Source organism: Acinonyx jubatus, chromosome C2 (assembly GCF_027475565.1).
Source record: "Acinonyx jubatus isolate Ajub_Pintada_27869175 chromosome C2, VMU_Ajub_asm_v1.0, whole genome shotgun sequence".
Lineage (NCBI taxonomy): Eukaryota > Metazoa > Chordata > Mammalia > Carnivora > Felidae > Acinonyx > Acinonyx jubatus.
The window spans coordinates 67,730,430-67,748,347 of NC_069384.1; the positions used below are offsets into that span (position 1 = coordinate 67,730,430).

At 53.0% G+C, this 17,918-nt stretch overlaps 1 protein-coding gene across 4 annotated transcripts in view; it reads right to left on the reverse strand.

Annotated features, from left to right (window-relative positions):
* Positions 1-17,918, reverse strand: part of ADCY5 (adenylate cyclase 5) — a 146,334-nt gene that overhangs the window by 37,539 nt on the left and 90,877 nt on the right. For all 4 annotated transcript variants that reach the window (XM_027061012.2, XM_053220949.1, XM_053220951.1 and 1 more), the window contains 4 exons: positions 17,684-17,805; positions 4,253-4,364; positions 2,528-2,655; positions 384-542 (listed from right to left, as the gene is read on the reverse strand). In XM_027061012.2, the coding sequence (XP_026916813.1) occupies positions 384-542; positions 2,528-2,655; positions 4,253-4,364; positions 17,684-17,805 (521 nt within the window). The remainder of the gene's footprint in view (positions 1-383; positions 543-2,527; positions 2,656-4,252; positions 4,365-17,683; positions 17,806-17,918) is intronic.

Here is a 17,918-nt window from a genome sequence, read left to right on the forward strand (position 1 = left end):
TGTCTCAGCCTGGCCCTCTCTCCACTCCCACCTTCCTCACCTGTCTGAATCCCGCCCAGTCACCCTGGCCAGCTCACATCCTTTCCATCCTGGCCACCCCTGAAAATTACCCACAGTTCCTCCCTCCTCCAGAACTCTACCCCATCTATCACATCATACAATAAGTTGCCCTATTTTGTGCAAATATCTTCTGGGTAAAGCCCGGGCAAAGGTTGAGAGGCTGCTCCCTACAACTTGCCATGGTGTGGTGCAAGTAATTTGTTAAGGAGAGGACCTTCTACTAAAATTCTGCCAAACCCATCCTGCCCACCCCCTGCCCCATGCCTTGGGACAGTCACCCTGAGTGGGGCTGGGTGGGAAGAGAAGTCTGGGCCCTCACTCACCCTGCCTTGCCTCCAGCTTCCATGTGGTTGGCCAGCGTGACGTCATTAGACCAGACGTCGAACTGCCACTTCCTGAGACCAAGGACACCGCAGTGTACTCGCCCGCTGTGAATTCCCACGCGCATGTTCACGTTCACCCCAGTCACCTCCCGGACCAACCTGGGGATGGAGCAGGGGTAAGGCTGGGAGAGGGTCGGGGGCCAGGCACACAGAGTGGGGGCGGGGCTGGAAGGCACGGGATCGGGGGTGTGACAGAAGGTGCAGGGGTCAAAGAGTCATTTCTCTCTGGTCCAGCCCAAATTCAGAGTCTGAGACTGTTCCACCCGACGGGCACCGCACAGGCTGGGCCCTGGTGCTCAGGTGCTGTAAGTGAGGCGTTGCTTCCCGGCATGGCCACAAGGGGGCACAGCGCCTCATACTACAACCCAGGACTCGCTGCTTCCCCACTAAGGTAACTAAGGTTCTCTTTGCTACCCTCAAGTCAATTCAGCTGTGTTCCGCATATTAGTGCCCGTCCGAGACAGGGAAGTTATAGCCGCTTCAAATCCCATTCATAGAATACTCGGATCTGTCCACATTGCTGCTGCTTCTTGGACATTAGCAGGATAACGGAGAAAGGTGGTTAACTATTTCAAGAGAGGACACATGTCCTGCTCAGGAGAGAAGGGGAGCCTGAGCAGGTGCAGGGGATCAGGGATGTTCCATGTGCTGGAAGACAGCACCAGTCCCCACCGCGGTGGCACATGCACCACACCCTGGGGCGCAGGGGCCTCTAGTAGATGGGTGGGCCCTCTGCAGGATGGAGAGTGTGATGGAAACTCTATTGCTCTGGGTATATGTCTGAGGCGCAGGGTCTGCAGAAGAGGGTACAGGTGCTTGGGGGGGAGGGGGTACACAGTGTGTACTCTTTAGGGACCTGGATACTCTCTGATACCCTGGGATAGATCTACTCAGGCAGCTGTGGGACCAGCAGTCTGACCTGGCCTAGAGGGCAGGACCACCATGTGGATACTTGCCCTCCTCACCACCTCACAGGCAAGAGGCTGACGCCTGACACAGGAAAGACTGATGTCATTCATCATTGCTCTTGTCCTGGGATACCTCGGCTGTGGCTGCGCCTTCCATCCACAGTGCCTCTGGCCCCTTGCTTAGGTTGATAACATCTCATTCCGCCTTTCTGTCTTAACTCTGGGGCCACTTCCTACAAGAAGCCTCTCTTGGTCTTCCCAATGGAAACAACTGACCCTTCCTGGACCCTCCCATCTCGATTTGCCTCTCCCACCTGGTGGCGACTGCTCGGCATGCCTGGTATCACAGCAGCGGGAGTCCCAGCCTCTCCCTCAACAGACTCCATGCTTCCAGGCAAGGGGGGGAAGCACTGGCTAGCCCAAGCACGCAGGGGCAGTCAGTAAACACTGCAGAAAGGAACTCCACCAAACCGAATGGACCCCGCCACCTTTCTGGACAGCTACTCTGACTTCTGACCTTGCCCACTGTGGCTTTTCCTTTGCCCCTCCCTGGCTACTTCTGAACCTCGAAATTCCTGAGCCTAAGCTTGGATTACCCATACCTTTTCATGACTGGACCTCCTTCTCTGGCTAGCAGTGACCAAGAATTGGCCAAAGATCTTTTTTGCTATTGCTCCCAGGAAGGACGGGACACCTGTTTGCATCCAATTGCCCTATTGTGTTACCCTGGGGAGCTGTATAACCCCTGTGAGTCCAACCTTACTCATCTGGAAAGAAATGGGACCAATGGGCTCTGCCCCTGGCTGGGTAGTCGTGGGACCTAAAAGACTAGGGTGCAATGCATAGGACCAGCACGACGGCCACCTGGTCCTCCTCTCTTGCAGAGGTGAGGCCACATCTCCCGCTACCCTGGAGTCTGCAAACCCCTCCCCTCCTAGAGGACATGTTCCCCTGGGAAAAGCTTCCTAGGCTGCTGTGGATAGAAGTTGCCCAGGAGAAGGCTCAAAGTCTAGAGGTGCAAATCAGCCCTCCAGCATGGTCACGGGGCCTTGGGAGACAGCTTTGCCCCAGTTTCCCTGCCTCCATTAGTTCCACCTGGAGGCCAGTGGGTCAGTTACTCAGGCTGTGGGACAGCACCCCCACAGATGGATAGTCCCCCCGCAGACTGGCACTTACGAGATGGCCTCAATCATGTCCATGCCCATCTCCACGCAGCAGTGAGCGTGGTCAGCCCTCGCTTCAGGCAGCCCAGAGACACAGTAATAACAATCCCCCAGGATCTTAATACGTAAACAGTGATTCTCCTGGAAAGCAAATTAATTTTAAAAATTAAAAATAGTAGGAAAGAGAAGTGGGAGGGAAAGAAACGGGAAGCAAACAGATTCACCCCATGCCTGGAATAACTTGCCTTTTAGGGCAGTGAGCACAGACCCAGTGCCGGCAGATGCATGGCCCCGGCCCCAGGACAGGCTTATCGGGACTGGCGGGTAGTGGGGGGGGAGCGGTGGAGGACAGGCTGAGCAGCCCTCACAGAGGCATTCCAGCCTCCTCAGGCTCAGGAACTCACTTTTATGGTCACTGCTGAGACCCAAGAATGCAGTTGGTCTGATGAGGGAGCAAACAGGGCAGACTCATCAGAGTGAGGAAGGTCCCAAGTTGAGAGCCAGCCCCTGGTTCTACTGCCAGGCCCCAGAGAACGCTCTGACTCTTGGCCTAAGGTTCTACGGACAGTTTGCTGATTCTCCTTCTTTTACAAAAAGACTGAAGCAGAAATGAGACCTAACCAAAGCTCATCTGACCCTCAGCCTGAGACTTATACCAAAAAGAATGCTGCTAAACCAGCAAGCACATGAGCGCTAAGATACCCACAGAGCTGAAGCACCCGCCCACTGCTGCTCCTGAACAGAGGAACTGGCAGGGTCACCCGAAAGTCAGGGTGACCCATGACTAGGGTTGGGATGGGATGTCGTTAGTCACCAATTCTCCAAATCTGGCCCCTAGAAGTTACTCCATGAAGCGGGATGCTAGGACACACCAGTCCGTGTGGCCTGGACTCTCATTTAAGGCCCCCCCAAAATCCAAGGGCCCAGCATACACCCACTCGCCCCACCCACGTTCAGTGATAGAAACAACCAGTGAGGTGTGAGACCGCCATCTAATGCCCTTGGCGGCCCTGCTGCCACCTCTGACCAGCACTGGCCTCTCATCAATGATCTGGTCTGGTGTCCTGAGAGGGCAAAAGGGAACGTGTCCACGTCGGTGATACCGCAGCAAGCAGCCCCTGACGTGCAAGGACTCTACAAAGGTCCAGAGCATCACTCAAAGACACGAAAGCTGGGAAAGGATGACAGTGTCAGCAAGGGCCTACCGAACGAACGCACAGTTCACCACTCCAGGCCCCAGGGTGCTACTTCCAATTTGCCAAACAGTGCAGCATCCTCTTTCCGGAAGCCTCTAGGGGGTGGCACGTAGCTGTCTGCAGGCCAGTTGCGACTCAGACTCATTCTCTTATCACTGGCCAACCTCATCAAGAAAATGGCTCTATGGCACCTAATTTGCCGACCAAACAGAAATTCCTCAGGGGCCTGGGCAGTGTTACCTGCAGGCCTTGCCGCACCCCCCTCCTCAGATGGAGGGCTCGCCCACTTGCCCCCACCGTGACCAGTGACAGTGTAAAAGTAAGGTGTGAGGATACGCAGCCACAGCCCGTGCAACCCCTCTGCCCCTCCCCAGTTCTCAACAGTGGACTCTGCCCAGCAGGGCACACGCTGGCACAGTGCCTGTCCCTGGGGTTCGGCGAGTCCTTGGCCACAGCACTCTCCCTCAGGCAGCCCAGATGGAGCCACCCTCTGGCTCCAGCACAGGCCCTTGGGTGCTGAGGACAGCAGGCAGGAGACTCACCGCAGCCAGCTTGTCGAAGCGGGCGAAGAGCTCGTTGAGGGTCATGACTAGCTCCTGGGCAGTGCACTGGGACGCGAGGCTGGTGAAGCCCTCGATGTCAGCAAACAGGATGCTGGGGAGACAGGTGGAGGAAGACCCCCATGAGAGAGGGAGTTCAGGGGGACACAGCCAGGGCCACCCTCTGCCTTAGGAGAGCTGTTGGCCAGAAAGAGTCCAGGTGCAGGCAGGGGCAGGCGGGGGGCTCCAAATGGCTGCTGGGGAGCAGATCAAGAGCCCTGGCACCAGAGAGTTGAGGATGCTGGCCTCTCCATGCTGGCCGGGAGATATGCTAGAGTCCTGCTTCCTGTGCTCTAATTGTGCCCTCACTCCCACTCAGGAGGAAAGATGGGACAGAGGCATATGAAGTCTGGGAGTATGCATCTGCCTGAGTTACCAAAGTCAGGGGCCTGCCCCCCTCCCCCAGTTCTGTCACCTCTTGGGCCTGCCCTGTTTAACTCTTGAGCAAACCCCTCAAGGTAACTGGGACCTTTGATTCATCTGCTTGGAAAGTGTTTCAGGCCTAAAGGGCAGCCATATTAAGGTCTCACCTCTCTACCCTACAGATAGGGTTTTAGACCCCAAGCCCTCCATCCCAAGGGAGTCCTCTAGAAGGGACAGACTAAAGCGGCCTAGGGGAGAGAGACAGAGAGGAAGACACAGCCAGCAAGCTTCTCTGGAAGCCTCCAACTCATCCCTGCCAGCAACTTCAGCCTCATCCCCAGGCACGTAGTCAAATGTACCAGCCGTTCCCCGCAGTGTGCATTGTGGATCTTCTATCCGTTTCTCTGGCTTTTGTTCAGGAGACTGAAAATGTCTTCCTTTTCTCCCACAGCACATTGCCAGAGGTGAGTCCTCAGGGCTGGAATGTGTAAGAGCCCCGAGAGTTGTTTTCTTTCCCCCCTGATGGACACAAAAATGTAATCACTCTCAGGTACTGAGATGCTCCCGGTGGCCCGGCTCACGGCTGGGAGTTTCCAAACTGTCTTCTCACCAAGTCCTCCAGGCAGCCCCAAAGCCAAGGCTTGGTGTCTTCTCACAAATGAGGAGGCTGCGCCTCCGGGAAGAAGCTGCAGACAGCAGTGCGGTGGGCTCCTTCGCCCAGGCCCATGTTCTCCCCACCGCACCGCGAGGCTCTGAGGCACCTGACTCTTCCTTTTTCAAATGAAGAGCGTAGAACTAAACAGATTTTGTCATTTTATTTGGAAAATGTGTGTTGGTAAATTAAGCTTGTCTTTCTATCCTGATGCTTGATCTCTGGGGCCTTACTGACCCTGGGGAGCCTGTCTCACCCCGGCTAGGCTTTTTTGGAGATAAGTCAAAACTCACGCTGGGGTCAGAGCCCCGCACCCCAACCAGGCTCTCACACCCGGGCCACTACTCCCCTGCCCTAATCACCCCAGGGACAAGTACCGGACCCGAGATAGTCCCTCTACTCCACAGCCTGATGAAATTATTCAAACTAGCCCATCCCAAACCTGCTTATCCTGCCTCACCCATTCCTTTCCACAGAAACCCCAATAAACGCTCTCGTCCACAGTGCCCTCTCACCCTGCCTCCCGATCCTCCACAGCGCTTCTGCACATGGCCCCCATGGTGTGTGCTGTGCTCCCTTCTCTTGGGATGAATAACAAGCAATCTTTTCAATGGCAGCTGCCTCCTGATCTATTTGCCTTTGTACACCTGGATAATAATAAAACCTACCTTTTAAAACAGCTGGACACTGTTCTGAGCACTTTGTGTGCATTAACTCACTTAAACATCATGACCATCCTATGAGGTTAGTATCTTCCTTTTACAGGTGAGAAAACAGACACAGAGAGATTGAGTCACTTGCCCATGGCAACCTGGCCAGGCTGTTGGCCCCACAGCCAACTTAAACCAATAAAAGCATAATTCAGTGGTCTGGCATTGTATATGGGGCAGAGAGGGGCAGAGGGGCACTGTGGGTAGGCAAGTCCAGGACTCCATCAAGAGGGGGCACGGTTAGCAGCTGCTTGCCAGCTCACACGAGGTAAGGTGGAAGCAGAGACGAGCCAAATGGGGGGAAAGAAGAAAAGCTGAGGAGAAAGAAGAGGAACGGAGAGGAGATACACTGCTCCATCAGGCCACAGGACTAAGGACAGCAGACAGACTGCTTCTGAGTGGACAGCTATGCAGGCAGGGGCTCAGGAGATGCAAAGATTTGGGGTCTCCATCAGGCTTTGATGCCTGGGGTCTGACGGGGCAGATGGGCTCAGCACCCTGCCCAGAGGGAGTGCATGGTGTCTGCATGCTGGGTAAGAGGAGCAGGTGAGGGGAGGCTGCTACGCTCCAGATGCTGATCTCAGGCCCTAACTAGGTGCAGCCCCCTCCCCACCCACCTGCTGCTTCTCCAGCTCTCAGTCTCTTAGGCAACTGCCCCACTCCATTCAAGAACAAGGGAACCGGCTCTCTCAGTCTATGTGAAAGCACCATCACATAGTTGCTCTGGAAATTCTTTAACTCTCAAGACACCAAAGCCAATTGAGGTTGGGATCAAGACCTGTTGCTCCAGAGTTAAGAAACATATGCATTCAGCTCAAGTCATTTTTTCAAATGCAAAGCCAGGAGATACCAGGCCCAGCGGCAGCTCCATGCAGAGTAAAGCTACGGAGCAGACGCCTGGCCTCGGGGGCTGATGAGACCCCCACAGCAGGAAGAGAAAAACGTCCCTGAACCCGAACCGAACCCAGCAAGGCAGGATGACTACTACTAGGGTCAGGTAACCCACAGCACCGGGCCAAAAAGAGGAGTGGAGGGAGAGAATGGGCTGCCCCTAGAATCAGGAGTGTGGACCAGGGGTTCAGAGGGCGAGTACAGGATCCATCAAGAGGGGGCACACTCTGTAGCTGTGACCCCCACACCTGCGGAGCTTACCTAGCTACTCAGGAGGGACACTCTGGCAGGGCTGGCCGTGGGCAGGCCTGCCATCGTTCTCCTTCTCCATAGGGGACCTTGCTGGGCCTTAGAGCACTGTCCTCCACAGCTGCTCACATCCTGCTGGACCAGTGGGCCTTAGACTTGGTGTCTGTTAGAAACACCAGGCACTTTCACAGGAGTGGTCCCTGAGCCCCACCCCCAGAGATTCTGGCTTAATTAGCCTGAGGTGGGGCTCTGCTCTTGATGGATTCTGTTCCGTTTTATTTTAAGCTTCCCTGGTGATTCTAACATACAGCCACAGTTGAGAGCCACTGCACTAGTTTAAATGTCACTTCAAGGAGACCTTCATCACCCTATGTGAATCTATAACCCCTCCCATGTCTGTCTCCCTTCCCTGCTGTATTTTTCTCCACTGTACATTTCACTATTTAATATATTATTGCGGGTGTTTTTGTTATTATTATGCTCCTGTCTCTCTCTGTCCTTGCTAGAATGCAAAGTCCTTGAGGGAGGGATTTTGGCCTCGTCCATTCACTGCTACATCTCAGCTACCAGCACAACGTCTGGCACATGGAATAAATGTTCAGTAAAATTCACAACTGGATAACCCTCTGACTGAGGACGGGTCACATCCCCCTCGCCCTCTGCCTTATTCCCCATCCTCCCCCGCCCCCCGCCCCACCCTGCACAATGCCCAGCCCGCAGAAGCTGCCTCTATTAGTCTCCTGCCATAGCAAAGTACTACAAGCTGTGTGGCTTGAAACAACAGAAATGTGTTCTCTCACAGTTCTGGAGGCTAGAGGTTGGAAATCCAGCTGTCACCTGGGCTGTCCTCCCTCTGAGACTCTGGGTAGGACCCCTCCTCGCCTCTTCCTACTTGCTGGTGGTGGCTGCCCACCCTCGGTATTCTGGGACTCAGGAGCTCTGTCACTCCAGTCTCTGCCTCTGTCCTCACACAGCGCTGTCCCTGTGTATCTGTGTCTTCGTCTTCTTTTAAGGACACCACTTATATTGGATTAGGGGCTCACCCTACACTAGCATCCTAATCTGATTTCATCTGCAAGGACCCTATATCCAAATAAGGCCACATTCACAGGGACCAGGGGTTAGGACTCCAACATATTTTGTAGGGAGACACAGTTCAACCCTTAACAGTGCCTAATATAGGTTTGTTGAATGGAAGAGAATATGCACAGTTTGAAAGCAAGCAAGAGGCAAGGCCAGCAATTCCAACAGTTCTTCCTTCGACCCCATGGGGCCTCTTGGGATCCCAAGCAGGTTGCCTGAGACAGGAGCCTGTGGAGCCCAGGGCCTGGCATCAGCAGACACCACAACGACATCCACGGGATAAATGGTAGAATGGTTGCAGAGGCCATGAGCAGCTTCCTGGTTAATGCCAGGAGGTGTCGGAAACAACATCGACCACGCCAGTGTGTGAGGGGCCTGCAGGTGGCTGAGAAAGCCAGAGCCTCCCTCCAGACTGCTGGGATCTACTCTTTGTACCCCCCCCCTCCACCCCCACTGCCGCCGCCGCCTGGGGCTTTCAACAGACACTGAGGAGTCAGAGAAGGTAGGCTGCTGGCTGGCTGACGAGTGGGTGGTGAGCCAGCCTGCTGGAGAGGAGAGGCTCAGAGCAGGCTCCTCACTTGTGCAGAGGTTTGGACAGGGTCTCTGAGGTCCCAGCTCTGAACATTTATGGAAATTCTGCCACCTCCACGTTTCCCCCACCTCCTGTCAAAGGCAAAGTCACCCTCCTCTGCTGCCTTGGGGGAGGCTTCTACTCAGCGGCTGTCACTCTGGAAGCTCCTCTGTTTTTGAGGTTGACCCAACTGCAGACTTCTCCTGGCCGAGGTTTCCTGATGTGCTCCTTGGTAATCCTCAGGGCCATTGTACAGCCACACCAGGCCCAGACCTGCAGTCCGGTGTTCGTTCATTGATCAGCTCCCACTTGGGAGCTCATCTCGGCAACGCGATCAGGCCCTGGCGGTGGGCACGCGGAAGCAGGGTCGGCCGGCCCTGGCAATGCACTCCTCCCTAATTGCCTGCCATCCATCACTCGTGGTTGCCCACCTCCTACTCCAGAGGCAAGAGCAGGCAGGCACTTCAGCCCAATTACCACAATAGGTCCTTCAGTGTTCCGTTGCAGCTCGGCTCAGCTTTTCCACACGTATTTGTGGGTAAGCACATTTCTTCACCGTTGCTCCCTCTTGCACCAACAGGTGCTGTGGCCTGATGAAGATGTTGGAGTCTGACCCTGCTCCCGAACAGAAGCCACTCCAGGGAGCGCGTGGGACGCCTAGATGCCGAGTTCTCGTGGTGGTCTGGGCGGGAGGCCATGCCCAGGACCTGCTGCTCTGATTTGCAGTCCTCGGCCCTGCGTGCAGAGGGGGCTCAAGAGATGCTAGAGGCAAACCGTCTGTTGAATTGGGCCCAGGAAAGGTCATCGGGTAGGGGCAGGAAGGGGGTATGGCCAGGTCTCAGCCCAAATCCCAGGATGTTGGGCCCAGCGGGGGCTAAAGGTCTTAGGGAAGCAGGGCAAGAAGTGCTGTATGGGCCCCAGCAGCGTAGCCTGAGAAGGCCCAGCCACAGGCCAGGGGTCCCACTTGCTGTGGCATGCCTCCCACTTGCTTCAAGCCATACAACCTGGGGAGCCTCTCAGGTCCACACCCCTTGTAAGATAGAAGAGGAGTGATGGGTCACTCGCAAGCATTAGGTGAGCAGCACGGTCAGTGTTGTGTGGTCATATCAATATCTGGCTGAGAATGGATGCCAGGTGACTGGGCATTTTCCAAGGGGTGGTGCAAAAACAATTAGAGCAGGGTATGTGGACCATGCCCTATCTGAGGGACAGGTTGGGAGAGGCAGAGGGGGAAGGCCAATGAGAGAATGCTGAACACAACGGATATCTGCACAGACTCCACCAGCAGGGCAATCCACCCGGGGACAGCCATGACTTCTCCACTCTCACAGAAATGGACCCCTTCCTTCAGAACCTGGAAGGGCCCCAAGACTGGCCTGACTATCAGGATTGGTTCCAGAGTGTCTGGGGTCGATCTATGCCCTGGAATCCATGTTGCCAGCCTCAGGATCCCCTGCAGACCCCATTCCATCCCCTGAGCCCTTGATCTTGTTTCTGCCCACCAAATCCTACAGCCACCACCCAGACAATGGACTTTGTGTTCACAAAGCCTTGCAAGAGCTGGGGAAATGTATCTCAAAAGAGAAGCCCATGAGGGGGAGGGGACTGCACCAAGACTGAGCAGTAGTCAGTGACCTCTCAGTGATGAGAATGTGGTGCTTTCTATTGTCTTCTTATATTGTTGATTCCTAATTTGTATACAAAGAACATACATCCTCATATAATAAAAGAGGTTGAAAACAAATCATATTTTTCTAGGATCTCATTCTAACCCTTCCATCTTCATGATATCTTCTCTGATATCTTTCTTGCTCTGATTTCTTACAAGAATCAGAATTTCACAGACATAGCCTGACACATTCAACAGGTTAGTGCTTCTTCAGCCTAACTTATCTCCCTTCCTACCTACCCCAGGGCCCCCAATTTTGAGTCCAAAGAGCTAAAATAATAAGTCCTTGCTGGCCACTGGCTCCTTTGCCCACTGATCCCCATTCTGTGTCCAAGGACAAACTTAGGTCTCTTGTGAGACCCAATTCCATGCGAGGAAGTGAAGAGACTAGAGCCCTTATACACTGCTGGTGGAAAGGTCAGAGGGTGAACCACTATGGTAAACAGTATGGACTTATTTAAAAAATTAAAAATAGGGGACACCTGGGTGGCTCTGTGAGTTAAGGGTCCGGCTCTTCATTTGGGCTCAGGTCATGATCTCACAGCTGTGAGATTGAGCCCCTTGTCAGGCTCCAAGCTGGGCATGGAGCCTGCTTAAGATTCATATTCTCATATTCTCTCATTCTCTCTCTCTGCCCCCCCTCTCCTTACCCCTTTCCCTCTGGCCCTCCCGAACTTGTGCTCGCTCTCTCTCTCAAAAAAAAATTAAAAATGGGATTACATGCCATATGATATAGCAATTTCACTTCTAGATATACACCCAAAAGAACTGAAAGCAGGGACTCAAGAAGGTATTTGCACACCCATAGCACCATCATTCACAACAGCCAAAAGGTTGAAGCAACCCAAGTGTCCATCAACAAATGAATGGATAAACGAAATGTGGCACGTACATGCAATGGAATATCATTTAGCCTTAAAAAGGATGGAGAATCTGGGGTGCCTGGTGGCTCAGTCAGTTAAGTGTCCGACTTGGGCTCGGGTCATGATCTCATGTTCTGTGGGTTCAAGCACCGTGTCAGGCTCTGTGCTGACAGCTCAGAGCCTGGAGCCTGCTTCAGATTGTGTGTTTCTCTCTCTTTCTGCCCCTCCCTTGCTTGCACTCTTTCTCTCAAAAATAAAATAAACATTAAAAAATTAAAACAAAAAAGAATGGAAAGTCTGACACATGCTACAACATGCATGAACCTTGAATACGTTATGCTGAGTGACATAAGCCTGTCACAGAAGAACAGATACTCTATGATCCCACTTAAATAAGGTACCCACAGAAGCCATATTCATAGGCAGAAAGTAGAATGGTGTTTGTCAGGGGGCAGGTGAGGGAGGTGTGGGGAGCTGTTAACAGGTACAGAGTTTCAGTTTTGCAAGATGAAAAAAAGTTCTGGAGATGGATAGTGGTGGTGGTTTGCACCACAATGTGAATGGTTAAAATGGTCAGTTTTATACTATGTATATTTTACCACAAGTAAAATAATTAATTATTTAGTTAGTTAATTAAAGAGATAAGACCCAGCCCCAGTGGCTTCCCCCATGGGGCCAGCTGCGTTCTGAGGCTGCTGTCCTCACGGCACTGGGCTCGGCCCGGCCTCACTGGTGAGGCCCAGATACTCCCTGAGGGGCAAGCGTGGTATCTTTTCTGTCTACTCTTAGTCACGCCTGGCAAAGAGTGGCAGCACAATAAATGTGGAATGAATGAGATAATAATATAAAGGCCACCTCTGTCTATAACTGGTATAACATAGAGCTCAGAATACTTTTCTTAATATCAGGTTGGAGACAGGAACACTAGGTGTTTACAGAACCATCCCTCATGTGGTCGGATGCCGGGAATATGACTGGAGGTAAACATTTTCCCTCTCTGCCCACAGGGTGCACAATCCACCCACAGGTATCTGAGCATCACGGACGTTGTCGTGAGGCCATTACAATTCACAGCCATGCTGCAGCTGAGCCAGACACCAGAGCGACCTGGGGAACACAGCCAAGTCCTTGAAGGAGACGGGAGAGGAGATGATAACCTTAAAAGGGGGAGGTTCAGGAGAGCCTGAGGGGAGAAGGGAAAGGAGGGGAAGTGAGTGAGAAGAAGGCAGCCTTCCCCACACTCCCCCCCCCACAACCCTGCTGTGCAGGGATGGGCATTACCTCAATTTCACCCCTGCGTTAGCAGCTCTTCCGGCCAGGCCCGTGAGAATGAGGCTGTGATTCGAGCCAATGAGCCAAGACCCCCACACTTCATCCAGGACCCCTCCCAAGGTCCAAACAGACGGGGCCAGGTGAGGAGTGTGTTACCTCAGCTGAGGACCAGTGCCCCGGGGAGGAGTTGGCACAGACGGCAGTCTGGAATGCTCTGTGTTCCTCCCACCATCTACAACTAAAACTAAGGGCTCCAACATAAGGACAGGTCATTCAAGCGTGGAGCTGTCCTCATTCAAAAGCGACCCTTAATGGAAATGGGGAATCCTTCAGTGCCCTTCAGAATCCTTCAGGTGCTCCCTGGCTCCTGAAACATTTGGGGTATTGGTCACCTGACCTTGACTCTTGCCTGGTAGCCTGCTTCACCTCCATAGGAGGAACAGTCTATGGCTACTGCCTGGGTGGGGGGCCTGGCCAGGGACACCCCCATAAGGAGTGAGTCTTAGGGCCCCGTCTTACAGGCTCTGTTCCTTTGTGGCTTCTATCATGACAGAATAATTGAGCAGTAAGTTTTGTAACATCGATAGCCTTCAAGAATGCAAAGCCCTACCCCCATTCCTCATGTGATACGTTCCCACATTACTAATTAATCCATTGTGTAGTGCATGTCTTCCTGAAAGGAAAGTGAGCCTGCCAATATCAGAGAGGGGGTCCCTCTCAGTTCCCACTGCAATCCGTGCCTCATAGCTAAGGGTCTGTGAATGCAGTTGGTGGTCTCCACCCATGGAAGCAGAGGAAAACATCCACTGAATGAATGAGTGAGGGGACACCACTAGTCCCCTTTACAGATGCGGAAACTGAGGCTCAGGTTAGGTGACTCATCCAAGTTCCCACAGCTATTAAGTGGCAGAGTAGGGTGTGACCCAGGCTGCTCAACACAGACACTCATCTTGCTTCACAACGGTGACCTCTTGGCAAGGGCAATCTGGTGGCACATGAGCTCTGACAACATCTGTACACTTACTGCGACCCATGGGGATGTGCCTTCCCCTGCCGTGAACTTCTAGGGCTGGCCCCTTCCTCCACCCTCACTGTCTCTCCTCCAAGGCAGAGCACTGGGACCCCCCAGCCCAGGGCTGTCTCTGCTGGCATGTGCTGGAGGCCCAGGATGGCACAGCCCCCCTCTGCTGGCTGCAGGAGAGGCAGGCATCTGGGGAGAGGATGGTGAGGAGGGCTCTCAAGCCACAGGTCTGACACCCAGCAAGGGCCCCAGCCCCACCGACCAGTCCAGCTAGAGGGGTTAACACATCTCCATCCGTCACCACATGAAAGACAGGAGAGGCTGGGAGCTCCAGGGAAGGGGTCTCCAAGGGTCCTTGGCCTCTGGTCCACCTCAATGCATAGCCAGCACCAAAGCACCTGACAGCCTCCTGGCAATCCCAGGAGCGACTTTTGTGTTGGGGGCCAGGAAAGGGTGAGGCCACAGAGAGCGGTGGGGGCCTGTTGTCACCCCTTCCTGCCCAGGCTAAACTCTCCCCACCCATTAGTCTCTTCCCCTTCCGTAGATCCAGGCCCAGCCTGTCACACCGCAGGGTTGATTTATTTTTCTTGTGGCCTTGCTCTCGGAGGGGCTAGAGGGCAGCACGTCATCACCCTCTCTAAATATTACCACTCCGCAGAGAATTGACAAGCGTGACTCCTCACCCCTCCACTCTCCAGCTAGAGAATCCCCAGGCCTTTCTTTGTTGATAGGAGCGCGATAATAATCATAATAGCAGTACCAACAATAATAGCTGTTCCCAATTACTGAACACATGTCCTGCGCCAGACACTGCACTAAGTGCTTTCCTCACACGATTTCATTTGCTTTTCACAACCCTACGAGGTAAGTATTCTTCCTGCCCTATCATGTAGATGAGGAGACTGACGTTCACAGCATCAGTACCTATAACTTGCCCTGGTCACATGGCCACGAACAGCAGAGCTCGGGTGACTCGCAGGGCTGCCTGACCCCACGCCTAATCACTGTGCCATGAGCCCAGCCCCAAAGTGCCCTTCTACACTATGATGTCACCCCTCCACCTACTACTCAACCCCCAATCTGAGTCAAAGGTTCAACCCAAAAGAGAGACCAAGTGTGCAATGTGTTTCCATCCAGAGCTGCAGCCAGGGTTGCTAATGGAACAAGAAATAGGGCTCCTGCGAGGTATTTGCATATGATTGCTTGTGGCTGGCCTCGGATGTGTACCAGCCACAACTAGCCTGGCAATTTCAGAGTCAGAATTATGTCTGTCCCTATAAAAAGGGCAGCATCTTGATTTTTCTCTCCTTTTATCTCTTTCCTGCTTGCTGTCATTGATCCTCTGCACGTCCTAAAACAGAAATACCCTCATTGTGGCTGCAGGTCTGATTCTTGCCACATGGACACTGACGCTCCAGCCACTTTGTGATTAGAGTACTATTCTTTTTTTATTTCAATGTTTACTTATTTTTGAGAGAGAGAAAGAGAGTATATACATATGTGAGAGTGGGGGAGGGGCAGAGGGAGAGGGGACAGAGGATCTGAAATGGGCTCTGCACTGACAGCAGTGAGCCTGATGCGGGGCTTGAGCTCACAAGCTGTGAGATCATGACCTGAACCAAAGCTGGACACTCAACCGACCGAGCCACACAGGCATCCCTAGAGTACTAGTCTTTTACCCATCCAAAGTCAAGCCTCTGTGGGAGTGGAAGGGTGAGGGCGATGTCACCCCAGGGGTGGGCCATTCTTTGTGGTGGTGGAAGAGGCGTGAGTCAGCCCCTCTGACCAAACCCCCTTGCTGAAGGGATAGGGGCCCAAAGCCACTGAGAGGAGGAGATGAGTGGGCAAGGTGCTGGGCAGAGATGCAGAGGTGGCCGGATGTGTTAACCAAGTCAGGCTGAGAATCTATGCCTTCAATGCCCAACTGTTTCTGAGCACTAAATTTTCCTCATTCCCTTCGTGTTCTACCTTATATTTGAGTGGAATCTGCCGAAAGCACTGCCACACTGAGAACAGTCAAAGAAAGCACCTTTTGTCCAAGCTGTGTTTGGAAGGATGCCAGGGCCAGTGAGATGGTGAAGACAGGATCAAGAGAGAAAATCCCAGAAACAGGGAGCTCAGGGCTTTATATGTGCTAGAACCACTAGGCAGGTTACTCCTTCCCAACCTGATTTGGGCTTCTGGGATTTGTTCTAATAGGGAAGGCTCTTTCTTTCCATGTCATAGAGTCCCCAGATCTCAGGGGTTTTAATCACACAGGAAAGGCCCATGGTGGGTACACACACACACACACACACACACACACACACGCTAGAAGCCAAACCTCCTTCCTCTCTCTCTTCTGAGTCTCCCCTTGGCTTGGGGGCTCCCTGACTCCTTCCCACAAACCCTCATACACACTCCTTTCTCCTAAGCATATAAAAAACCCCTAGTCAGGCTAGGTAAGAACTCTGATACCAAAAAGCTTTCTGGAGACAGGTGTCCTAATTAACCAGATCTGCGATCTTAGACAAATTAATCTCTGTGCCTCAGTTTCCTATAAAATGGAGATAATAATAGCACCAACCTCTTATATTGTGAGGACTCTGTGAATATAGTGAAGCATTGACCACTGTGTGAGTTAAAGAAGGCACTATACAAGTTTAACTACTGTTGTTACCAATTATTCCACCTTGTGGGTCAGAGATGGGTGTGAGAAGAAGTGGGAAAACAGTATGTCAGCACGACCTACCAAGTCCTGGGTCCCACTTCTCTCTCTGAGCTTTGGGACACCTCCTGAGCAGACATGGGGGGGACTCGGCCATAGGCATCCTTCTTCCTGCTGCTGTCTATGCTCTCCCTGCCCGACAGCGGAGCATGGGTGGGCTTCAGAGGGATTGGGGTACCCCCAAAATGGGGACAAAAGTGTTGTTCCGGTACCTTTTTCTCCCAAAGGTTTTGAGTCTGTTTTGGAAGATGGATACAGGACGCGGTGGGCAGGAACAACGGTCTTAGATTCCAGGACACACTTGGGAACTGGACAATTCTGCCTGAACTTCTGACAATTTCTACAGGAAAACACAGTGCCTGCCCCGCCCCCGTGGCCATCAACCTCACCTTGAAAGGACGTATATTTGTGTGTGTGTGTGTGTGTGTGTGTGTGCATGCACAGTAATTCATACTATCCCATTTAATCCCTTTATGAAAACTCAGCCCAAGCCTCAAAAGGTTCCCTCTACACCAGCCTTGGAAGACTTGTGGGGCCAAGGAAAACCTGCCCAGGGAGAAAGTAACTCTCTCAAAGGCAAACACAGTAGCTCCTTTTCTGGGCATATGGGAGGATTACTGGGCTCTCCAGGAAGCCATGCTGGATGAAGGCCACTGTATCGCTTCATGTCCCCATGGAACTCATAAGCAGATTTTGCACTCTATTAGTCTACATCTGTTTGCACGTCTCTGCTGCCGGCAGCTTCTGTCTAGAGAAGCAGCAAATGTGCAGTAAAAGGGGCATGGGCTTTGGGGCAGGCCAACCTAGGTGTACCTCAGCTTTGCCACTCCTCGCTGAGTGACCCTGGGTGAGGGTCTTAGCCATTCCAAGCTAAGTCTCTAAACGAGGGATGCTGATAAGGGTCCCCACTTTGCTGCATGGTCAGGATGATTAGCAATAGATGGGTAATGGCTGGTTCAGTGCCTGACATACACTGGCTTAGAAGGCATGGAAGCTGCTAGATGGTGATGAAGGTTGAGACGATGATGGGGATATGTGGGTCCTAAGTCTGCTTTCTGTCTCCCTTGTTAGGCTAGGAATTTCCCCAACAGCTGGTGTTATTGCTTTCTCCTTTCTCCTCCTTCCTTCTATATCTTCTCCCTGCAGCTTCACCTCCAACCTGTAGGGGTATGGTGCAGCCAGGGCGCCCCAGACAACACACACCCCAAAGCCACAGACCACCCTGTTGGGCTGTGCTCCCTTGAAGGGGAGGAGGTAGGGATGTTGTCTCCCTGGGGGATCAGTCCTTCCACCCCCAGCCTCACCCCCCAGCCTCATTCCTACCTCACGTTGTCATGTTTCTGGATGTAAATCTTATGGAACATCATATCCTCCTGCTTGGCATTGATGTCTGCTTTCATCTCCATGGCAACATGACGGGGCAGGACAGACAGCAGGAGCCGCTCCTGGGGAGGGAAGCACATGCTTTTGTCATAGCTCCTTCCACCTGCCTGGGTCCCCACCTGCAAAGTCCTAGAAAACCTCTCAGGTCACCTGAAATCCATGGAGCTAACACCTG